Raw genomic sequence first — 24,460 nt, 5'->3', positions numbered from 1 at the left:
TGAGCCTGGAGCAAAGGAGGCTCAGGGGAGACCTTCTGGCTCTGCACAGCTCCTGACAGGAGCCTGGAGCCAGGGGGGGGTCAGGCTCTGCTCCCAAGGAACAAGGGACAGGACAAGAGGAAATGGACTCAGGTTGCCCCAGGGGAGGTTGAGGTTGGATATTAGGAAAAACTTCTTCCCCAGAAGGATTGTCAAGCATTGGAAGAACCTGCCCAGGGCAGTGGTGGAGTCCCCACCCCTGGAGGGGTTCCCAAGCCGTGGAGATGTGGTGTGAGGGACACGGGGCAGTGGGGACCTGGCAGGGATGGGGTAAATGACTCTGTGGTTCTGTGGTAGTCTCAGTGTCACAGAGACTGGTGATGTCCTCAGGTCCCTCCCCTCCAGGGGAACACTGCCTTGATTTCCCAGTGTTTGCAGATCATGGGGGATCAGTGGATCTTGAACTAGAAGGGAGCTGAGGACCATGAGCTGCCAGGTTCTGTTAATCCAGCTGCAAAAAAAACCCCTGAGAAACATCAACAGATTCTCATTTTTTTGTGTTCTGCCTCAAAACCCCCCCAGCACCTCTGGTGGTATTTTCAGCCCTTCACATGCAAAACATTTTCCTTCAATAATGAATTTTGCTCCTAGTTGGTGGCTTTTGCTTTTTCAGTACTTGAATTCTGGGGGCGTTGGGGGCCCGTTAGTGTTTCAATGTATTCCCTGCTGTGCCCAAAGTGTCACAGAGGGAGGAGAGAAGACAGAGCTTCCTAGCTGTAAAGGAGCAGCCCCCTCCTGCAGCCTGGCCTGTGACTGACACCTTCACAACACGTGTCTGTGCACTCTCAAGTGAGGCAGCCACGCTGTGGGTCTCCTCTCAAGCACTTTGAGGTAGTGTTTTTGGATAATAGTGTTTGTTCTGAAGATGCCTTCAGCCAAATGATGCACTCAGGTGTTTTATTCTCTCCTCTGAGCACTGCAAAATGTAAAATATACATCCCAGGCCTCACCTAGTTTTTGGAAGGACCTGTGAGAAGCAGGAGCAGAGGTTGGTGTTGGAGGGGCACTGTTCTTCTGCAGCCTTCACTCTGCTCATCATCTCTCAGTGTCTGTGTGTGTGTGTGTGTTAAAAATCAAAAGGTCTAAATTAAAGGCTAGGAAAGAAAGAGCCCCTCCTGTTTTGAGGTCTGCAAACAACTTCAGGAATATATTACCAGTGTGTCAAGTGCTGTCACTTCCCTCTGTGAAGCAGAAGAGCTCAGGCCGTGCGGAGGGTCCCCCAGGGTGGGCTCTTTGGTGGGGAAGGGGCTCCAGCCACCCCCTGGCTGGAGTTCCTGCACTGGGGCAGTGGCCAGGCTGGGTCCCTGAGGTTGCTGTTCTGAGGCTGCATTTCACTACCCTACAGGACAAGCACTGTGGGAGTGTTTTCATTCTCCTTTTTCCTCCCCAAGCGTGCTCCTTGTTCTTGCAGCTCCTCCCAGGCAGAAGAGGGTGTCTCTGAGACATGGCTGTGAGGGCTGAAGCTGTTTGGCTTGTCCACCACCTTAGTCTTACGCAAAGGTGACAGTGGTTGCTGTGCCTTCCAAGAAACCCCCTGAAATCCCAGATTTTAGCTTCCTGGCTGCTGGTGGAAAGAATAAAGAGCTTTTGCCTCATCTCTCTGCTACTTGCAAATAGGTTTCTGCCTTCCCAGTTAAAGTTAGATGGATTGCTTTTCCCAGAGCAGCTTCTGCCCCCTCGTGTGCCTGGTCCTCCTCCTGGTGTCTCTCAGTTCCTCAGCAGGTCCCCAGCAGGCTGCACCTGCAGGATTGCTGCAGGGGGTGGCTCTGGATGGCCTTTAGAGGTCCCTTCCAACCCAAAGCACTCTGATTAGTGTGGAGTAGCTGGTGTTGGTGTGTCGTTAGAGGTGGGAGGTGGACATGGTCTGCCTGGGTTTCTCCAAGGCTCTCAGTGTGTTTCTGTGGTCTGGAGGAGTGGTCAGTGTGCAGGGTGGGAGCTGGCTGGCAGGGCAGTGGCTCCTTTCCAAACTGGCAGCCTGTCCAGAGGGGTCCCCCAGGGACTGACACTGGCCCAGCCCTGTTTAGTATCTTCAGAAGTGATCTGGGTGAGGGGATCAAGGGTACCCTGATGGAGTTGGCCAGTGCTACCAAACTGGGTGGGGAAGTGGACACCTGGGAAGGGAGAGTCCCCCTGCAGGAAGAGCTGGAGGGGCTGGAGGAGTGGGCTAACGAGGGCCTGATGGGGTTCAGCAAGGACCAGTGTAAGGTCTTGCACCTGGGAAAACCTAATCCAGGAGTACAGCACGTGCTGGGATCTACCCACCTGGAGTGGAGCTCCGTGGAAAGGGCCCTGGGGGTCCTGGTGGACAACAAGCTCAGTGGGAGTGAATGGTGTCTGCTGCTGGGGCAAAGAAACCAAGGGGGTGCTGGGTCCTCAACGAGGGCAGCAGCAGCAGAGGTGAGGAGCCATTGTCCCACTCTGCTCAGCACTGGTCAGGCCACACCTGGAGTTCTGTGTTCAGTCTTGGTCACCACTGCCCAGAAAGGCTGTGGACAGGCTGGAGAGGGGCCAGAGAAGGGCCACCAAGAATCATCCCAAGGACTGGGAAACTGATCAGTAAGGGGGGGCTGAGAGAAGGAGGTTTGTTCAGCCTGGAGAAAAGAAAGCTCAGGGGAGACCTTGCCACCATCTCCCAGTATTTCAAGGGTGGCTACAGAGAAGCTGGAGACTCCTTTTTATGAGGAGACCCGTGGAAATGATGAGGGGCAATGGGGAGAAGTTACCTCTGGGGAGATTCCAGCTGGACACCAGAGGAACATTTGTCACAGCAGGGACAGCCAGCCATGGGGAGAGTCTCCCTGAGGAAGTGGTGGAGTCTCCAGCACTGGGGATGGTTCAGGCTGAGCTGGACAGGCTGCTGGGCCAGCTTGGCTAGAGCAGGCTTTTCCAAGGAAGGTTGGACCAGGTGGTCCTTGAGGTCCCTTCAACCTGGGATTCTCTAATTAAATGTTTAATTCCTGATTGCTGCCCGAGCTGTCAAGGTTCTTGCAGGTCCCTAAATAACCCTGGGCCATGGAGCTGCAGCCACAGCCAGTAATACATCTGCAGCTGGCTTTAAGGTCCAGGGACATCTGAATAAATCTCCATCTTTAAAGGCTGCTCCCAAGAGTTAAAAACCTCTCCTGGCTCCAGGGTGAGCAGCTTTGGGCACCTGCTGGTTGTGGTTGAGGCATGGCTGACTGGAGAAGGTCCCAGTGGTGCTGTCTCTGCTGGGTATCTGCTCCCAGCCTGGAGCATTGCTGGGTGCTGTGGGAGAGGCAGAAGGGGGAGGTGGTGTCCTCCTTTCAAAGGGAGCATGGTCTGGGCAGGGACCTCAGACTGCTGAAACAAGGGGCTGGGGATAATCCTTATTTCTGGCTTCTTTGCCAAAAAAGGTGGTGTGGGTAGACTCAGGGTTGGGTGAAACACAACTTGAATTTGTCCTGAAAAAAGTGACGCAGTGAAGGAGGCTTCATCTCCTTCCCATCCTTTGCTGCCCAAGGGTAGCAAAGAGTTTCCCTGCTCTACAGGGGACCTACATAATTCCAAGAACTATAAATTGAAACCTCAGTGAGGTGAGTCCCCTCCTGGGCAGCAGTGTGAGCCTGACTGATGCTTGGTTTCCATAGTGGAGGTGGCCCAGCAGTGAGGAGGGTGGTGCAGAGCCTTCATCCTGCTCTTGGCTGGGTGGCACCTGGAGCTTGGGGTCAGGGCCAGACTCTTCACCTCAGCTTTCCACCCAGTGGGGGCTGGCCTGTGGATGCAGCTCTGTGGAGATGGTGATTGCTCCAAGGGTTTCCAGCCTATGTCCAATAAATGTCCTGGGCAGGAGCATTTTCCTGAGTGTCCCAGGCTGAGGGCAGGGTGGGACCCCTGGGGGGTTGTTGGTGGGGGGCTGTGTGCAGCACTGCTGCTCCTCAGTGTCCTTCATTGCCTTCATAGGCCAGCACCAAGGTGGAAGTGGACATGGAGAAGGCAGAGAGCTTACGTGTGACCAGAGGAGACTTCTTTGCATCTCTGGAGAATGATATCAAACCGGTGAGTGGGCACCTGTCCCTCTGGAGTGGTGACCTGGGGCAGGGCAGGACACGAGGGGGCAGCTCCTCCTGGGGGGACAGTGGGTGGTGCACCAGGGGCTGGCATCCTGCACCCCAGGCTGCAGGGGGGACAGCAGGGAGCAGTGAAAAGGAGCAGAACAAATAAAGAGCAACTTGGGATTTCTCCTTTTCTGTGTGCTCTTCCTTCTGGCTCCTTCAGCTGAGGGATGCCAGCTGTAATGTGGGCAGTAGTAGGAGGTTAAAGCCTCATTTTTGAGAATTGTCTTTAAATGGTGTGAATTCAGCACCCACTGGCAACTTGCACTGGTTAGGAATTGTTTTGAGGGTATATGAAAAGATGTTTCTGGCTGTCCCTGGTCTCCAGCTGCATTCAGTCCTTTGAACTGAGATGTTGTGTGTCACCAGGGGCCCTTCCACCACTGACTGTCTCATTTAATCATCTTCCAGAGTCTTCATCCTGGTCGTGTTCAGTCGTTTCATGTTTTTGTGGTGTGATGCAAACTTTCTGAGTCCAGTGAACTTGCCCTCTCTTCCCACAGGCGTTTGGAACCAACCAGGAAGACTATGCAAGCTACATCATGAATGGGATTATTAAGTGGGGTGACCCAGTGACCAGGGTGCTGGATGATGGGGAGCTGCTTGTTCAGCAGACTAAGAACAGTGACCGCACTCCTTTGGTCAGCGTTCTTCTGGAAGGTAAACTTTAGAAGAAAATACAAATAAAAAACCCCAGGTGACTTCTGTGAACTCTTCTGTCCATGGCCTGTCCATAAAAGAAACACCCAGGAGGAAAACCAGAATGGGTCTCTTGCAGTTCACTTGGGTGAAGTTGCTTTAGATGTTAAAACTGGATCTATTTTTAGATATTAAATCTCAGCCCTGGAGAAATGTGTTCTTGGAGCAACAGAGAAGTGGCTGTCCCCAGCTGATAACCTGGCTGTGGGTGGGGTGCAGCAGGAACACCTCTAGCTGGGTTAGCTGTCTGAATTCTCTCTGAAGTCACTAGAGAGCTCAGCAGCCTGGTGGGCTGAGCTCAAACACCAGTTCACCCGTGTCCAGGGTGAGGGCTGGGCCAGACACCAGAGAAATGGCAGCAGCTCTCTGCTACCCCCCTGCCCTCCCAAAGGGGAGGAGACAAGGGAACAAGGGGGAGAGACTGCTGGGTTGGAAAAGCAAACTAAAACAGCTCTAACAAAAACAGTAATAGTAAAATGAACTGTGTACAGGTGTACACAAACCCAGGGTGGAACCCACACCCCTGCCTGGCTGTTCCACCCCCTCACTGCTGATCCTGTGGGGCAGGCACTGGGGGAGTCCCAGATGGGACTTGGTGGCAGATGGGAACCTGATTCAGGAGCTGGGTTCAGGAGCACATGGATTGGGATCAAAGGCAGAACAGACAGAGTCCTCCTCAAATGCTGCCCTTGGAACAAGAGGCATGACCCGTGTGATCCCTCAGCTTTGGACTGTGATGTTCATGGGGTGGGTTGGGCAGTCTGGGGTCACCTGTCCTCTCTGGTTCTCCTCACAAGTTTGGCCTTTTGCTTTCTGCACCTCAGTGTGGTGCACAAGATTGAGCAGTGACCTTGCTCTGCACAGCAGCAGGTCTAAGCAAGAGCCTTTCTGCACACCCCAGCAGAGACTGTCTGCAAAATTCTGCTGCTGACTTCAGAAAGTGCCATGGCTTGGAAGAGGCTGAGCTGAAAAGTCCCTGAACAGAATTAATTCTGTTCTAGCTCCAACCAGGACAGTCTGGCCACATTTGGTGTCTGCTGTTAGACAGAGGTGGATTACCCTCAGTCTAGACTCTTCGTGACCATGAAGAGTCCAGGAAACTGAGTCCAGCATCCAGGTTACAGATATTGGAGCAGAATTTATTTACAACTTCCCTCCTTCTTTTCCTGAAGTAAAATAATGTGGCTTACCACTATTGCTCAGAGGCCTGTAGTTTGAAATGACCCTTGGATGGATCCCCTGAGTATCTCTGGGAGCTTGTGGCCAACAGATCACTTGTGTGCAACCCCTCCTAGCACTCCAGAGTGGTTCCTGCTGGGTGCACAGGTTCAGGTGTGTCTCTGGTCTCTCCTTGGCTTATTCTGGTGTGAATTCAGGCAAAGAACAAATGGGCTTTGTCAGTATTTACCTGGCACTCAGGCTATAGCCTTGTTTACCACAGTCCCTGCAGAGATAATATTTAGAAGGGGCATAAACATAGTTTAAAAAGTTTCTCCAGAACACAAACACGTGCTCATTTTGGTATATTTTGGTGTGGTTTTTTTTTACCTTTTTGGTAACATCCTCCTTTGAGTTGGGTTCCTGGCCAATCTGACTGGGTGTGCTCAGGTAGCTGTGTCATTTCCTTCACCTGGAGGGCTGGATTGCACCAGGAGTGAGTGTGTTCCTTCTGCAAGCAGAAGAAAAGGTCATTTCAAAATGCAGATATGGGATAAACGTGCCCAAAATACCCTCTGTGCTGAGCCTTACCAGGGCTCTTTTCTCCCTTGGTTTTTCATTCTCTTTGTCCTTTGTTTCAGGTCCCCCCCACAGTGGGAAGACTGCTTTAGCAGCAAAAATAGCAGAAGAATCCAACTTCCCCTTTATCAAGATCTGTTCTCCTGATAAGATGATTGGATTTTCTGAAACAGCCAAGTGCCAGGCTATGAAGAAGGTACTTACACCTCCTGCTCCTGTGCTTGGTTACGACCCAATCCTAAATTCTCTAGTAGATGGAGAAGTGAATGACCCTTGTGATGGTGTTTGCTGCTCTCTAAATTGCTGTGCATGTATTTGTAAAGTTGAATGAATGTTTATGTGGCACTGACTCTGAGTGACTCTGGGAACACCTCAAGAGCCTGTCCTGCTCCAGTGTGGTAGGTGATCATGCTCTGAGCCAGTCCCTGCAGAGCTGGAGGCTGGGAGGGCTTGGCTCCCACTGGAAAGGATGGGTCCTGCCTGGATGAGATGAGGAATGTTTTGGAGCTGGTGATGTTTAACTAGAGGAAGAGTTTTAACAACTTGGGGAGCAGATTGACCATCTTAAATCATTGCAAGCAGGCAGGTGGGGAGGAGGGGGTTTCCTCTGCTGAAATGAGCCAGCACTGACTCTTTGGGTGAATGACACTGAGTGAGGCACAGAGCTGAGTGTTACCCCCAGGTCAGTTTGGGGTAGGGGTGTGTAGCTGCTAGGAGGGATGGAGCTGAGTGTTACCCCCAGGTCAGTTTGGGGTAGGGGTGTGTAGCTGCCAGGAGAAGCAGTGTGCTCATAGCTGGAAGCCCAGGTTGTAACTGAGGTTCTAAAAGGAGCCATTTGGACTTCACTTGGATCAGTGTGTGCTGGAGGCAGGTCTGGTACCACTGCTGTCCTCAGAGCTACTCACTGCTTGCATCCCAAACCCTGCAGGGCACTGTTTGCTGCTCTGTGCACCTCAGTAGGTCTGTGCTGCCTGCAGTGAGAGGTCACCAGCAGCACCCAGCACCCAGCCTGGCTAGGACAGCTTGGAGCTGAGGTACAGCAGGGGGGTGGGAGTGTTGCTGCAGTGCCCCAGCTCCACAGAACAAAGGAGGGCAGCTCTCTCTGTCCCTTGCTGACAGTGAAATGGGGGCACGTGTCTCTGCTGCAGAGTGTTTGGGGCAGGTGGGCAGGACTGAGCTCTCAGGTTGCTGAGATGGGAGTGTTACTGAGTGCAGGGGGGGTCTGGTCTCTTGGTACTTCCATTCTCTGCATTCCTCTAACTGCTGCTGTGGTTAGAATCACAGAATTGTTAAGGTTGGAAAAGATCTCTAAGATCATCAAGAACCAACCACTGACCCAACACTCCCATGGCCACTAAACCATGTCCCCAGGTGCCACCTCCACACGTGTTCTGAACCCCTCCAGGGCTGGGGACTCCCCCACCTCCCTGGGCAGCCTGGGCCAAGGCCTCACCACTCTGCCAGGAGAGAAATTCTTCCTGAGATCCAACTGAAACCTCCTGTGGGGCAACTTCAGCCCATTGCCTCTTGTTGTTAGCTAAAGACATGCCAACAGGTCCTACTGTGACTGTTGTAGTTTGGCTGCTGGGATTTGACAAGTCACTTTGCTGCTTTTCAGATCTTTGATGATGCCTACAAGTCCCAGCTCAGCTGCGTTGTGGTGGACGACATCGAGAGGCTCCTAGGTGAGTCAGGGTGCTGAGAGGGAGCCCTGTTGTGTGCTGTGCAGAAACACTGAAATATTTGAAGTACTGCAAACTGGAAGTGACCTGGAACCATTTACTGTGAGAGCCTTGAGCTGGCTTTGAGACAGTGAAGTGGCTTAAACGTGCATGTGCTGAGTGGGCACTAAAATGCATTGTTCATTGCAGATTATGTCCCCATCGGACCACGGTTCTCTAATCTGGTGCTGCAAGCCCTGCTCGTGCTGCTGAAGAAGGCCCCCCCTCAGGTAGGAATGTGGTGGAGGGGTGAGGTGCCCTGGGCCTGGGATAATTTTGACAGTGGAGAGCTTTGTGCCTTGCTGAGAGCTGCTGTGCTGCCAGAGGTATTAGTGCTATTGTCTGGGATCCAGTCAAGTTAATCCCAGCCTGCTGCTGTTCATTCACTTCGACATTTCTGGGGTAGCCACAAAGGATTCAGCTTCAATTATCTAATTACTTAAGGCTGAATCTTCAGCAGCTAGCCCCAGAAATGCTAAGGAAACACGTTTAACCTTCACCATGTAAAGCTCAAACATGTGGCTGTCTGCTTTCTGATGAACCACAGAACTCTCCAGCCCAAATCAACCCCTGGCTCAGCCACGTGCTCCCTCCTTAGTTAAAAATCAGCTTCTGATTAACATATGATTGCAGATGTCAAGGTTTTAATTTGTTCTTAACTTGAAGTGGTCAGGTGTTAATGACCATGGGTGAGGAGAGCTGAAGATCTTACATCTCATTCTGATTGTGTCTATTTGCACTTTCTGGCTCGATGAGATTTGGGAACACCAGAAATGAGACTGGTTCTGAAGCTGGCACTGAGGAGACAAACAAGGGGGGACTCTTCTTTATTTTGTGTGCCATTTTTCCTGTCGTTCACTGGAATTGTGCTCTGTGTGTGAAGTGTCTGCATGGATAAATAACAAACAGCAAAACCTTGAAAGCTGGTGTCAGGAAAAGGCAGAGAAGCACAGCCTGGGTTCACTAAATTTTTTGGTCATTTTTAATATCCTGGAAATGGTGACGTGCAGATGAGTGTTTTCATTAGAGGGTTTGGTGAAAAGACCTTTCCAATACAGCACTTTGAGCTAAACTGTAATTCCACAGGCCCTGCAGTTCCCCCTGTGACTGCCAGCCTGGGAGAACAAAGGTTTTTCCCAGTGAGTTCTCTATGCCATGGAGGGTCTCTGAGGTGAAGCTTGGATTCTGTTACCACATGTGGTGGAACCCAGAGGCCTCCTGTGTGCAGCAGCACAACCCCTGCTGATCACCATCATCTCATGGAGTCGTTCACTCTTGCTGGGTATTTCCACAGTCCCAGGACACGATTGGTCCCACAAATCAACTGGGGCAGAGAGAACTTGATTTGCTTCAGTTGCTGAAAGAACTTAAATCTGAAACTGGCCATTCTATCACTGCATCCTCTGACGGTGTTTTGCTGCTCAGGTGCACTTTTGGTGGCACCCAAGCCTCCCTGAGAGCAGGATGCAGGGCTGGGAACTCTCAGATATTTGCCAAGTTTATGCATGTTGCTCGAGATTTGTACTTTGCAGTGTTTGAAATGCCCTTGAGGCTGGAAGACTTTGGGTTGACAGCCAATATTATGGTGACTTAAGCCATAAATTGTTGGAGGGCAGAGAGAGAGAGATTTCTGAGGAAATGTCACTGTTTGATTGATGGTGTTGGAGGGTTTTGTTCTTTTTTTTTAACTCTGAGTGTCCACCATTGGCTCCTGTGGAAACGAGGACGTCGGGTTAGACGGCCCCTACGGGCTGACCTAATTTGGCAGTTCTGCTGATGGGCTTCTTCCTGCAGTGTTCATTTCTTGTGAGTTCCCTCTGATAGTCATGGCATAAGGTGATTTTAGTCATTAAAAAAGCAGAAACAGAATATAAGAGGTAGAGTTGTGCAGGAAAAATCCTCTTCTGCTGTGAATGCTTACAGTGAAGAAGATTAAATGTGGATGTGGAGACTCTTGGGGTTTCTAAGCTCCAGTGAGAAACCCACATGGGAGATGATGCTGGAGTTAATCAGTGCCCTTCCAAGTTCCCTCTGAGATGACTCAACCTGCTCCAAACCAACACAAATTTCTGTGGGATTGGACCCACAGTTTAGGTTCATTCTTGGTGAAAATGGAGCATCGTGGGGCGCACCAGACACGGCCCTTTGCTGAGAGAAATCCTTGGGCCTGCGTTGGCATCAACGGGCTCCTCGCCAGCCAGGGGGGCCTGAAGTGTGGAGCAGAGCTGAGAAGGTTGGCAAGGGGGGTGCAGAGCCCCCTGGTGAGGGCAGGACAAGGAGGGGAGCAGCAGGGCGGGCTCCTGCCGTGGAGCCAGGCCCTGTGTTCACAGGGCTGCTCGCTGCCCTGGCGGGGAGGGCACCCTGTGCAGGCAGCTCCCCACAGTTCCTGCAGGCTCCGTGGGCAAGGGCAGCACGTCAGGGGTGGAACCTGATCAGCTCTGCACTGAGGTGGAGGGCTGAGCTGAGCTGGCCTGTGAGGCTGCCTCCCAGACTCCCCTCTGCCTGCTGAGGTGCTGCTGTTTTAACGTGGTGTGGGGAGGGCAATTAGGTCAAGCTTTTGGGTTTCTGGGATTTCTGGCTTCTTTGTACTTTGCAGAAGTTTTACGAGTAAACACATTAGTCCTTAAAGAAAGTGGAAACATCTGAGTTTACTTAAAATTCCCAATCACAGCTCGTGCTAGTTCCACCCAGCACTGCTGAACAGTGGTGCCCATTACTCCCAGCCCCAGAGGACTGAGAAACGTTGCGTTTTGTTTGGCATCTCTTTCTGAACCAATTAAAAATCTTTTCTGAAATGGATTGAAGAGAAGAAAATAAACCATGTTCTCTTGGGTCTTTATTTCAATCAAGCTTGCCTGTGTTGTGCAGGAGAAGAGACTGGGGGGGATAGAAAGACTGAAAAGGGCTCTCGCAGCAGGGAGCCAAGCGGGAGAAAAGGACTCCTCTGAGAACTAAGCAGCAGCAGCTCCGAAAGCCGAAGCTGCTTCATCTACATGCAGAGTCACACAGGGCCTGGAGACACTCAGCAGCCCCACGGAGGTTTCACATGTGCTTCCCTGCTGGTTCCTCTGAGAAGCTGACAATCAGCCCGGGGGCCGAGCCGGCCGCTGGGAAGCGCCTGGCGTGGTGAGGTGCTCTCCAGCACTCCCCTGGAGCCTTCCACTGCTCCCAGAGGCCCCCAGCCCCTTCCTGCTCAGGCCATCGGGGGCTTTGGCACATTTATGAGAGCTGGTGGGGAAAGGGAGGAATAATCTCCTCGTTTGATATAAGCCCAGATGTGTTCCTGATTCCACGTCCCTTGGGGGGAGCTGGGAGCAGCTCTGATCAACAGGGACGTTACCTCTGTGCTTGGAAACCTGGGGAGCTGCTTCCTCCCCTGACGTGTGAAGAGTTGTTGATCCTCCAAAACACAGGCACAGATACAGGGGTGTGAAGCTGAGTGAACAGCTACCGACAAAGGCACTTGGGTAGCCACCAGCACTGGCGTGGAGCAGAATTCCAGTTCCCCTCTTCTGCCCGTGCCCAGGGCTGGCCAGATTTGCTGAAACTCTCTCATTCGAGGCTCCACTGATGTGTTGAGGCTCCAGTTGCTTGTAGCAGAGTTTGTGTAATTCTTTTGGTTCTACTTTGTCTTCAGTAGTCAATGCAATAATGTGGTGCCCGTTAGGAAGCGAATACTGAGTGGGAAGAATCAAATCTCCTAATGTTTGAAAATGCTGTTGTTTAAACCTAATTCCTCTTCTGCTCGTGGAGTCCCATAGCTCTCTGCATGATGATAGCCTGGGTTCAGGTAAAACCCCTGCAGCAGAGGTGGGATCTGGGGTTATCCCAGGGCAGGACACACACCTCTCGACTGGGAACCCTTCCAGCAGCGTGGAAGGGGCTCAGGCTCCAGACTGGGGCACTAAAACTGGGCAGCAGGAACCCGGACTGGGGGTGACATGCTGCATCTCCAGATCTCTGTTGGTGGAACCACGAGGCTGAGAAGTATCTGGGTGATGAGTCTGACACCGAATGACCTTCAGTGGCTGAAAAGCCAAGTTCCTCCTTACGTGGTAGTTGCTCTCCTGTTGTTTCTGATTTTTGGAAGTTCAGCTTGAACCCTGATCTTTGGTGGGCTGGGCACTGGCACGTTGCCTTTGCAAGGCTGCTGTTGCATGCAGGGACCAGGGAAGTGAGTGTTTCTGAAAGCAGGGGCAGTCCAGCAGCCCGTGTGTGGCCAGCCTGGAGCAGCTGGGTGAGGGCAGCTTCTCCACTTGGGCTCCATGGCTTTTCGTGCTTCCCTGGGAACCCCCAGGGCAGAACATTTCTGACTCAGACCTTTTCCACTTGTTTGCTGAACAAGTTGCCTGAGACTCTGAAAAGTACAAGGGCCTCCTGACACTTCATTTTCTTTCAGTAATTGGTACAGCAGAGATTAGGCTTGTTGTACAGTAGCAGGTTTTCCAGAGGGTCAGGTTGAAAGGTGGCAAGTTGAAGCACATAGCTGCTCCTGGAGCAAACAGCAGCATGGTCTGGGGGGAGCTGTTAAAAAATCTCAAGGCCTGTTTTGCAGAGGAGCCATCTGCTCACAGGAGTTCCCTTCAGGTGTTGGTGGTGCAGGGTCCTGAACGTGGATCCAAACAGGGATCCCTGAAAATTGTATGAACTCGATCAACTCGTCCTGTGGCTTTTGAGCCTTGGGAAGCTTTAGCTGAGGGTTGTGTTTGGTTAAGTTCAGCAACATCCTTCTGTCCAGTTTGCAGCTGGTGCTTGATAATTCACATGGTGCTCCCTAGGTTTGTTTTGAGAAGCATCATTTCCCCCCTCCTCCCCTCTACACCATCCACAATTGTTCAGAGCTCTCTGCTTAGCCTCCCATCAATTTACCAAGAGTCTGTTTAGGGCAGTTATTCCATATTTCCAACCATGCCCTTTGCTTCCCTTTGGTTTCTGCAGCTCAGTGATGTAGTTGAAGTCCTGTTTGAAATGGCTGGGGTGGTACAGTGTCCTAAAGAGCTCCCTGTGCTCAGATGCTAAAGCAGCAACTTCTGTTTTACTCTTTTCTCATTCTAAAAATGTCTGAGTGGTGCATTTGGAGTAAGGTTTAGCACTGAGCTGAGGTTTCACAGAACCTGCCACAGCGACTGGATCCAGTGGCTTTCCTAAATGGTAATAAGTCATTTAGAGTCATTTTTGTGTGTGGAGTAACTGTCTGCTGGCCTGAGCTCCAGGGAGTTTGGGACTCGTGGGGCTGTCAGCAGTTTGGTTTTCTGTGGTGGAACTGGCTGGTTAGGAAATAGTTTGCTGGGTGAGTCCAGAGCGTGGGCAGCTACTCTGGGAGGAGGTTCCTGTCATCTGGGCTCCATTAACTGAGAAGGAAACACAGGGAATGAGATCATACGTGGATACCTGGGATTACAAGAGGTAAAATTCACCTCACTAGTTACAGGTCTGTGCTGCTTAAAATCATAGAATCAATAATGTTAGAGAAGACCTCTGAGATCATCAAGTCAACCATCAACCCAACACTCCCATGGCCACTAAACCATGTCCCCAGGTGCCACCTCCACACGTGTTTTGAACCCCTCCAGGGCTGGGGACTCCCCCACCTCCCTGGGCAGCCTGGGCCAAGGCCTCACCACTCTGCCAGGAGAGAAATTCTTCCTGAGATCCAACTGAAACCTCCCCTGGGGCAACTTCAGCCCATTGCCTCTCGTCCTATTGCTGGTTCCTTGGGAGCAGAGCCCAACCCCCACCTCACTCCAGGCTCCTGTCAGGGAGCTGTAGAGCACAGTAAAGTCTTAGATCCTTTCCTGGTGAGACCTTTCAGTCTCTGATGAAGCCCCAAACTAGGCTCTCTCTTTATTATACTCAAGCATGGAGTCCATCAGTGTAGATGTTGCTTGGGGAACATCCTTCAGGTGCTTAGTCCTCAGGCTGTTATTCCCTTGACTGATGTCTTACCTGCTGTGCCAGGCACTGTGCATGCTGTTAGCTGTGTTTTGGGAAGAGATGCTGCCTTGCTGGCTGCAGCTGAGCCATTTTTTTCTCCCCTGAAATGCTCCTAGTTGGTAGAGAAATGTGTCTGAAGGTGCCTGGCAGCATGTCTGTGTGGCTTGTCACGACTGAGGCAACAGAAATTCTCCTTACAGGGCTTATTCTTTCTACTGAGTTCTAGGATATATCCTATCAGCTGTATATGATGTAGCAGCATTATTTATGAACTGAACAAAGCCTCGCTGAGGACAGCATGTGGAGGAAATACAGAGCAAGTGTGAAAGCAAAGCAGAGATCAGGATCGGGGCGAAATCTGCTCGATTTCCTTCTCTCTGCCTTGTGAAGATTCTCAGCACTCGCCAGCTCTGCTGCTGCCTGTGCTGCTAGCCCAAGTGCACCTCACAAGCTGAAGGCCCCTTTTAACCTTGTCCTTGGGTGGTACCTTCAGAGCACGTGTCTTCTGTGGCTCAGAAGCAGGGGATGGTTCAGGTGTCCCTGGGGGCTCATTTCAGCTGGCTTCCAAGCCTGTGTTTAAAGTCAAGTTTTACCAACCCCTTCCAAAGATGAAAACCACTGAATTTTGTCTTCGTGTGGGCAAAAAGCTTTTCTGTTGCCAAGCATCGTTTATTTTTCCTGGTCTATTAAGTGCTTTAGCTGAAAATGAGCATCTGATGGGGCTTTCTGAAGTCCTGGCAGGAGAGAGGATCCAATGCTTACTCTTCACCAAGTGCATTGGTTTTTTGGCTTGGCACACAAGATCTTACTGAATTGCTCAGATTGTGCTCAATCTTGTAAAATGATAAAATATTTTCCTGACCTTGTTACACAACGACCATCAAAAAGGAATCAAACCATGTGCAGCTGTAGAGCTGGGGACGTGCAGGGCACAGTGGAAGCAGCAGCCTGCAGAGCAGCTGCATTTGTGCTGTCTGTGGACGTTAGGTGCCCTCCTCAGGGCTGCCTCCAGACACTGCTGGACACTGGGACCTCTCTCTGCTTGCTGTGTGCCACCAGCAGGTGAGGTCTGTGCAGCTGGGAAGCTCCCTGCTCCCACTGCAGTTCTGTCCTGCTCTTTCTGTCCTCAGCCCAGGAGCTGGCTGCTCTTCCCCATTAAAAGGGGTTTTTTGGGGGTTTCCCCCTCTGAGGAGGTGAGAGGTGGCTGAGCTGGTGCGTGTGGTGCCCCCTGAGATGCAGATGATGGTCAGTGCTCTGAGGGGTTATCACAGTGTTCCCTGGCTGAGCCTTCATGTCAAGCTCATGACCTGGGGAACGCTCTGGATTCAGCCTGCCAGCTCTTCCTGCCTTGTGCTCTCTGAGGCTACAGACAGACCTGGAGTGAGCACCTGAGTTCCTCACCAGTCCTGCTCCTTTCCCACTGTCCATCACCCAAAGCAGGAGAGTAATCCCATCAAGCACAGAAAGCCAGGGAGTGCAGTGGCACCTGGGAGAAAGAAACAAATACTCTGAAGAACATCATCAGTCATAGAATCATGGGCTGGTTTGGGAGGGAAGGGACCTCTCAAGGTCACCTAGTCCAACCCCCTGCAGGGACAGGGACACCCCCAGCTAGAGCAGGGTGCTCAGAGCCCCGGCCAACCTCCCCTGGGATGGTTCCAGGGATGGGGCAGCGACCACCTCTCTGGGCAGCCTGGGCCAGGGGCTCAGCACCCTCAGTGTCAAACATCTCTTCTCTCTAGTCTAAATCTCCCTCTTTGAGTTTAAACTCATCCCCCCTGGTCCTGTTCCAACAGGCACTGCTCAAAAGTCTCCTCAGCTTTCTGATAGGCTCCATCAAAGACATACTAAGTTTAAACAGGTTTTCATCCTTTGTCAATGGAGTGCAGAGCACTTACAAAATCAATCCTGGCTACTCTGTGGGGAGAGTTGTGAGGTTTTGGTTTGGCTTTTTATAATGATGAAGAGAGTTTTGTGTCCCAAAGTTGACATACAGAACTTTGTTCCTTGTGTCTGCCCATCAGCTAAACTTGTGTGCAGCAGATGGGAGGATCTTGGCCAGCCAGGCCTGGGGGAGGGACTGGTCCTGGCTGATAACCCAACAGCTCCTCCCATCAGCCAACGTTCCTCGGTGTCCGAGCTCCGTGGTGGAACTCCAGTGGCACTGAAGAGGCCTTCCCAGGAGGGGATTGTTATTGGCAGTGGGTGTTTTCCATCGTTGCTCTATTATTCATAAACCCTGTTATTGCTCAGGCCAGCTTGGAGCTGGTGTGTGCACTGTTGGTTTGAACTCTGGAGCTGCCCTTTTCTACAACCACACTGGTGATGGGAAATCTGATGAGCTGACAGCAACCTCCCCTCCTAAAGCCTGAGCTGGAACCCACTGGAATCGGTCTGTTCAGGGCTAGGGAATTCACTGTGCCCACAGGATCTCAAAAGATGGGCTCTTGCCCCTAGGAGTCCTCAGCTTCAGCTTTTGGGAGTGGGGGGTTGCTCATGCTTGTGGATTTAATGAAGGTTCAGCCGTTGCTGGTGGTGAATTGAGAAGGAAAGGTAAGGCAGGAAAGCTGTGAGCATGGGTGGCTCTTCTGTGTACCATCATTTTTGGACCCCATTGGTGGCATTTGCTGACCTGTGGAATCTGGTCCTAGTCTAGTCTGGTTGATGCTGACTGCTACAGCCCCTGAGAGATTGAATCCTGTTCACTTTATTTTAAGTGCTGTTTTTACGTGGCCGTTTTCTGGTTTTAGTTTCTAGTTAGCTGAAGCTTCCCAAGGCTGCTTCTCCTCTCTTCTTCTGATTTTCCTTTCCTAACACTTGCTCCATGGTGTGACAGGGTCGCAAGCTGCTCATCATTGGGACCACCAGTCGCAAAGATGTCCTGCAGGAGATGGAAATGCTGAATGCCTTCAGCACTACCATCCACGTGCCCAACATTGCAACAGGGGAGCAGCTGATGGAGGCTTTGGAGGTGAGAAAAAGTTCAAGGATGACAAACCAGCTCAAGATTTGCTGGGAATGAGTGATTTTTGCAGTAGTTCTGCATGTGGGAACAGTGTCCCCCTTAACATTACATCATAACAGTTCTAAACCTTCTCCAAATTACTTTTTCACACAATAAATTAAGGCAAAATAGTGAACGGAAGGTCTAGGAAAAAGTTTGTGGAGTGGATGGAAAGATTCCAAGGGCATGGAAGTGAGTAATGAATATAATCAAGGCACTTAAACTGGATGTGCCTGGAGGGAGCCAAGCTCTCATGAATTGGAACAACATGAAATGAAGGTGTTTGGTGCTGAAAAGATTATAGCTTCTTTATAAATTCATGCCCTTAATGGCCTCTTATTTGATGCCATAGTGGAAACTGTGGCGAATATTGAAGGCTGCAAAAACAAATCTTTTGTGCAGACTTGCAGAATGGTCACAGTGATGATACCACCAAAGCCTGGAAGACACAGACACTCTTGCAGCAGCTTTGGGAACAGACTGTGGCTTGAGTCTCTGCATTCCTTCCAGACTCCAGTCTGGAGAAAACCCAGAGTGGATCAGAGAAGGGAATCACCAACTGTTCCATCAGAGGCGTTAGGAGAAGCGTCTGGGGGTTTGCCTTGTCTATATGGCAACAAATTCCCCTTCTGAGCTAGAAAACACCTTCCAGCCTCAGCCCCTTGCCCTGAGCTGAGCAGCACTGTTCATGCTGCCAGTCTCCTCTGGCTGATGTTTTAAATTTGATTTCCTCCCCAGCTCCTGGGGAACTTCAAGGACAAGGAGCGCAGCGCGATCGCGCAGAGCGTCAAGGGGAAGACGGTCTGGATTGGGATCAAGAAGCTGCTGATGCTGATTGAGATGTCCTTGCAGGTAAGGATGTTTCTGGGCCAGGGAGGACCAGGGGAAACAGAGCACTTGTAGAGGTTCCCACTTCTCTGCAGGCTCCTACTTTACCTGCACAGTGGGAGCCGTGGAATCAATTTAATTGAGAAAGAGCTCAAGTATGAAGACATTTTCTGAACAAAGAAACCATCAGGTCTTGGTCCATGGAGAGAGCTTTGAAAGGCACCGTGCCTATGGGCTGTTTAGAGCTGCACTTCAGAGAGGAGCATCTGGCAGCAGGAGGGGTGGGATTAACTTACCTTTCATGAAATTTCTGCTCTACACCCAGCAGGTTAGGACTGCAGATAGCAATCGCTGAGGGTTTTGTGGTTTTTTTCCAGAGAAAGGTGCCTGTGCAGGTGTATGTGCTCCCTCCCCGAAGAAGATAAATCTGTCAGGCCCTTCAGCTGCTCCTCTCTTTATTTTCCACTTTCAGCACTTTAAGGAAAATAATTGCAGAGGTTAGAAATGTGTAGCCTCACCCCCTCCTCAGCCCTGGCCCGTGGTGGGGCTGGTGCTGGGCAGCAGGTCCTGCTGGCAGGGAGGGACAAGCTGTGCCCAGACCCTCAGCACTGGCACCTCAGCACCCACCCGGGCCCTGCCCCCCACACCCACCCTTCACCTCAGAGGGATTTAGTGCAGCTGAGTGAGCTGCCCTTAGATCTTCCTAGGAGAGGCTGAGCATAAGCTGAGAGGCATGTGGTCTAGCAGCATACAAGTCGTGTCCCCCTCTGTTCACTGCTCCCAATTCTGTTAAAACTTGCTCAGCTCTGAGGATAGGCTCTGACTGGATGTCACCTCGGGGAATAAAGTCATTTATCTAGATTACTTTTTCCTCTTCTTCCTTGGCTTTTAATTCCATGCCTACAGGCAAGTCAGTAAGTCATTGCTCACATGTATTAGATGTATTTAAGGGGTGCTGGCCTTGGGGACTGCCTGGCTCCACTGCAGGCCCTTTCACTTACCCCTGACAATGGATTCCTTCTTCTGACACAGGGCGTTTTCTTTTGCTGCTTTGACCTTAAGTGTTGGTTCTTTTCAAAGCTGAAGGTGAAGGCTGTGTAGGTGATGGGCAGTTCTGAATCTGGAGCATGGGTGGAAGTGCTTTCCCCAGCCCTGTTCACAGCACTGCCCTGGGGCTGCATACCTCTGATGCTGTAGACAGGGAGTCCTCATGCTGCCCTGGACTGTGCACACAGGTCAACTGCTCTGGTGCATTGGGGTTTTTAACCAGAACACTGCTGTCACAGAACCACTGGTGGTGGGGTTTAGGAGGGACCTCTGGGGATCATCTCATCCAACCCCTCTACTCCAGCAGCTCCCCCACAGCAGGGTGCCCAGGGTCAAAGCCAGGCAGGTTTGGGATCTCTCCAGAGCAGGAGACTCCACAGCCTCTCTGGGCAGCTGCTCCAGGCTCTGCACCCTCCCAGCAGAGAAGTTTCTCCTCCTGCTCAGGTGGCACCTCCTGGGTTCCAGTTGGTGCCTGTTGCCCCTTGTCCTGTCACTGGGCACCACTGAGCAGAGTCTGGCCCCAGCCTCTTGCCCCCCGGGGCCCTTTAGCTCTTGCTCAGCATTGATCAGAACCCAGGAGACCATTGGCCTTCTTGGCCATGAGGACCTGTTGCTGGCTCATTGTGGCCTTGTCCCTCTGCACTCCAGGTTCTCCACAGAGCTGCTTTCCAGCAGGTCACCCCTGACCTGTGCTGGTCCATGGGGTTGTTCCTCCCCAGGGGCAGGACTCTACACTTGCCTGTGCTGAGCTTCATGAGGTTTGTCTGCTCAGCTCTCCAGCCTGCCCAGGTCTGGCTGGATGGCAGGGCAGCCTTGTAGATGAGTCCATGGCCAGTCAGGCTGGGAGAGGACAGACAGAACTGTGACTTGGAGCCACTTCTGGCCAGTGGAACAAGTGTAAAACAAAGGCTGTTGCCACTGCAGATGGTGGGTGATCCACCTTTGCTGCTGTACCTGGATGTTTGGTAGCAAGGTGACTTGTGTTATCTCACTCAACTCAGGTAATTGTGTGATAGCTTATGCAAGGTGAGTAGGAAGAAGTTCTGTTCTAAAAGATCTGAGGTGTTCCTGTGACTCCATCTGCTGAGCTGCTGTGAACACAGGAAAGCAACACAGGCTCTCAGTGACCAGAACACTCATCTCTGAATGCACTGGGACACTGATCTCCAGTTTGGCTGTTTTCACAGGGGTGCAGGATTTCACCTCTTGAGAAGTCCAAGATGAATTCTTTTCTTCACCTGAGCTGTAGCTCAGCTTTTCAGAATGAGGTTTGAATCTGAAATCCCTTAAAAATTCCATGTGGTGGATGAAATTTCTCAAAACCCAGCTGGTTGGATCCCACAGTGAATGAATTCTTTGCAAAAAATGTACCTAATTCCTTTCTCTGCAGTCACTGAATCTAACTGGTTTTTGGTTTACTGGGCTAGTAGACCCAGTGTCTGTCCCATGTAGGTGTTCTGGAGCTGCTCAGATGCCTTGCAGTTTGTGTCAGACTAAGTCTTGCTGGATCAGTCTCTCAGTATCAAGATCCTTCCTTGGAGCACCACGAGCTGCTTTGCTCTGCCCTCTTGGGTGGCTTTGTTACCTTGTTTATGAGCCTTGCAAACCCAACTTTTTGGCAGCTTCATTTCCCTCAAACTCTGTTTTTTCCTGGCCTTTAATGTCAGACTGCTCGTGTTCAGTGTCACATACTTTGGTCATCTTGTATACACTGAGTGTCCAGGAATGATGTTATGTTCTTGTTCAAAAGAGGCCTCTGATGAAGGGGCACATTCACAGTTTGCCACGTAAGGCCAGGAAGGTTCAGTTCTGCAGAGTCCCTGGCTGCAGCACGTGGAGCCCCTTGCCATGCCCTGGGGTGCCCCCCCAGCTTCACTCTGCCCTGGTGCTGCTGGGCACACCAGCTTTCTGCCAGAGCTGGGGGCTGCCTCCTTCTGCTCGTTTTGCCCATCTTCTTGCTCTTGGGCCTTGCTGGCGACACTCCAAACCCCAAGGTCTCTCTCCTTCTTGGAGCAGGAACCTGGAGGAGCCAGGCAGCTTTCCAGAAAAGCCCCTTCTTGCACCTCCAGTATTTCCTGATTTGGTAGCTTGTGTTAATTTACACTGTTTGTCTGTAACTTATTTTAACTCGCATGGAAACTTATTTTGAAAGGTCATCATAAAATGCTGCTGTGTTATTTTGAAGTGGTGTATCTGGACACACTGGGAGTTGGGTTTCCTGACAGGTTTACAGGAGTGCTGCACAGCCCAAGGGTGTGCACTCCTTGGGGCTCTGCTAATTCCTTTTGCTGAAGCTTGGCTTTGGCAGCTCTGGGTCCCAGGCTTTTGAACCTGCTGTCCAGGGCTTGCAGTGAGTGCTCCATCTAGCTCACTGTGCAGCAGGTACCTGGTTCTGTAGGGTTATCCAGTCCTGACCTTCTTCTCCTTGGGTGAATGTCATGGGGTGCAGGAAGGTACTGAACAGATACACTCTTCCCTCCCCAGTCCCAGGTCTTCTCTACTCCAGACTAAAGAATCTTGCCTCTCACAGCCTCTCTTTGTGTGACAGATGCTCCAGACCTTTACTCATCCTTGTGACCCTTTGCTGGACTCTCTCTGGTGTGTCCCTGTCTGGGGAGCCCTGAGCTGGACACTGTCCTCCAGGTGTGGTGGCAGTGGTAAGAGGGGGAGAGTCATTTCCATAGTCTGGTAGCAGTGTTCCTCCTGACAGTGCCCAGTGTGCTGTTGGCCATTCTGGCTGCAAGGGCCCATTGTTGGTTCACGTTCAGGTTGTGCTCCAGGATGCCCAGGTCCCTCTTCTGCACAGTCACCTTGCAGCCTGTTGTCCCTGAGCCTCCTGTGCTGGTGCCTGGGGCTGTCCCTGCCCAGGTGGGACCTTTGCACTGCCCCTTGGTGACCTGCAGGAGACCTGTGTCAGGCTGAATGTCCATCAGCTCAGCTCTCTGAGTGACAGCACCATGATATCATGTGCCTCCTGTTCACCAGAGTCAGGTGCATGAACCTCCCCTCCCAGTTCTGTCATCTGCAGACCTGCTGAGGGTCTCTGCCCCCAGCCCCACTTGTTAATTAAGAGGTTAATTGGTGTTGGCCCCCACGTGGATGCCTGGCAGATCTGCTGGTGGCTGGGCTGCAGCTGGACCTGCCCCTGATCTCAGTGTTCTGAGCCCAGCAGTTTAACCAGTTGTCAGTCCTTGTGCTGCCCCAGCTCAGCATGTACTGACCAGTGACAGTTTATCTGTGTGCCCACCTGGAGTTGTGGCCATCCCTTGGTCAAGTACCAGCCATCCAGAAGAAGAGGCAGAGGTGTGGCTGAGTTGTAGGGCTGGAGGCTCACTGGGGTCAGAATGCACCCCAGGACATCCTCTGGTCCCACCTGCTGCTTAAGCAGCACCAGCCACAGGGTCAGACCAGAGTCCTTCAGGTGTGGGAGATCTGAGACCCTGTGGTGGGTCTTAGTCTACCAGTGTGGATTCCACCTGTGGGCTCCCCCAGAGAAAGGGAACTCCCAGCTGGTCAGTGCTCAGCTGTGTGACCCATGTGCACCTTCTCCTGTCCCAGTTGCCTTCAGCCTTTGACATAATCACAGAATCATTTAGGTTGGAAGAGAGCTTTAAGATCATGGAGCCCAACTGCAAACCTAAAGCTGCCAAGGTTCTGGTCTCCAGGTATGTGGCACCAGAGCCCCTCTTGTCACAGCCACGTGTGACATTTCAGACACTGCTTTTGGAGGTGGGGAGGCTTTTCTGTTCTTCTGGGATCTGGGACATTACCAGGATTTCTTTGCATGTTAAACCCCCAAACTAAGAGCTCTGTGGTCCTCAGTAAGTTCCTGTGAATCATCTGATTTCAGTTAATTTATTTTTCTGATCTAAACATAGTTCAGTAGTTGGTGTTGAGGTCTTGGCCTTGCTGAGATGTTTCAAGGTGAGAGGAAGTTCTATGTTTTTAGGCATGTCTTAGCACAAAGCAGGAATTCTCATTGGCTGTTTCTTCCCTGCCTGCATCACCAGTAATACTGTTGTTGGTTCAGGGTTTATTTTCTTCTTCCAAGCTGTTTTTTAAAGCCTCTGTGTTGCTGTCAGTAGGTGTTTGATAGATGGCTTCTTCACATCTGGGATGGGTGAAAATTCTCCTTTAGGAACACACAACATGGAGGGGTTAAGGAGCCCTCCTTGGGCCTGTTTGGTGGGAGGCCAGGGCACATGCTGAACCTTCTCTTGCCCCCTCCAGGGATAGTCCCAGTGTTGTGTTCTGTAGATGCCTGTTGATTACCCAGTGGGTGATGGAGCTGGGAGCTCCACAAGAGGTGACCCCATGGCACCATTTCCTGCAGGTTCTTAGCATGGACCCACTTCTGGTTTTGGCAGCATGTTAAAGGTGCAAGGTGCTGGGGAAGGTCAGAGGGAGCAGGAGCTGGAGTTTCTAGGCCAGATGAGGTGTTGCACTGTAACACAAAGATCCTCTGAGAACCATTGGGCTCTGATTTCCAGGTGTTTCTAGTCCTAAGTCACCATATCTTGGGGTGGTGATAGCACTTTGCCTGGAGTCACACCAGAGAGGATCAACAAGCCCATGGCTCAGCATGGGGGACTGATGCCATTATTCCTTCTGTCTTCTGATGGCAGCCTGAATTGTGGTCTCCTTAGCAGCCCTTCCTCCCACATCCCTGTTATCTCTGTCTCAGTGCTGGGAGAGAAGCAGCACTGAGCTTTGGGGGGATGTTCCTCCTCCATGGAACCACAACACAAGGTGCTGCTGACATTCTGGGAGCCTTGTGCTGTGAATCCCCTGCAGCTCCTCTGCCCTGGTGCTGTGCTGCTGGAGCTGTAAGGGGTGAGGAAGGCAGAGGAAAATTGAGGTTGTCTTCAGCCCCTTCTGCTCCTGACTGATAATTTGCAGCCTTAGCTCTGGAAGAGGGGAGAGAAGCAGACACAGAATGGGCCTGGCCTGTGCAGAGCCAGCTGGAACTGGCAGTGTGGGGTGAAGCTTGTGAGCTGGGTGCCTGAAAACAGACATTAGAATCATAGAATCACTAAATTGTTTTGGTTGGAGGAGACCTTTAAGATCATTGAGTGGAAGCATTAACCCCAGCACGGCCAGGTCCCCACTGCCCCGTGTCCCTCACCCCACATCTCCACAGCTTGGGAACCCCTCCAGGGGTGGGGACTCCACCACTGCCCTGGGCAGCCTGGCACAGCCCTGGGCAACCCTCCAGGGCAAGAAATTGTTCCTCAGGGACAACCTCAACCTCCCCTGGGGCAACTTGAGGCTGTTTCCTCTTGTCCTGTCCCTTGTCCCTTGGGAGCAGAGCCCGACCCCCCCCTGGCTCCAGGCTCCTGTCAGGAGCTGTGCAGAGCCAGAACGGCTGCCCTGCGCCT

General features: G+C 51.7%; 1 protein-coding gene across 1 annotated transcript in view; it reads left to right on the top strand.

Annotated features, from left to right (window-relative positions):
- NSF (N-ethylmaleimide-sensitive factor) overlaps window positions 1-24,460 on the top strand; it is a gene marked incomplete at its 5' end in the record, with an annotated part of 33,384 nt that overhangs the window by 7,830 nt on the left and 1,094 nt on the right. The window contains 7 exons of the mRNA XM_008946096.1: window positions 3,961-4,056; window positions 4,616-4,772; window positions 6,611-6,744; window positions 8,167-8,233; window positions 8,420-8,499; window positions 17,040-17,174; window positions 17,946-18,059. Coding sequence (XP_008944344.1) covers window positions 3,961-4,056; window positions 4,616-4,772; window positions 6,611-6,744; window positions 8,167-8,233; window positions 8,420-8,499; window positions 17,040-17,174; window positions 17,946-18,059 — 783 coding nt within the window. The remainder of the gene's footprint in view (window positions 1-3,960; window positions 4,057-4,615; window positions 4,773-6,610; window positions 6,745-8,166; window positions 8,234-8,419; window positions 8,500-17,039; window positions 17,175-17,945; window positions 18,060-24,460) is intronic.

The sequence above is a fragment of the Merops nubicus genome, unplaced genomic scaffold, assembly GCF_000691845.1.
Source record: "Merops nubicus isolate BGI_N331 unplaced genomic scaffold, ASM69184v1 scaffold14370, whole genome shotgun sequence".
Classification (NCBI taxonomy): domain Eukaryota; kingdom Metazoa; phylum Chordata; class Aves; order Coraciiformes; family Meropidae; genus Merops; species Merops nubicus.
The sequence above is the reverse complement of the archived record's forward strand: the minus strand, read 5'-3'. Positions and strand labels throughout refer to the sequence as shown.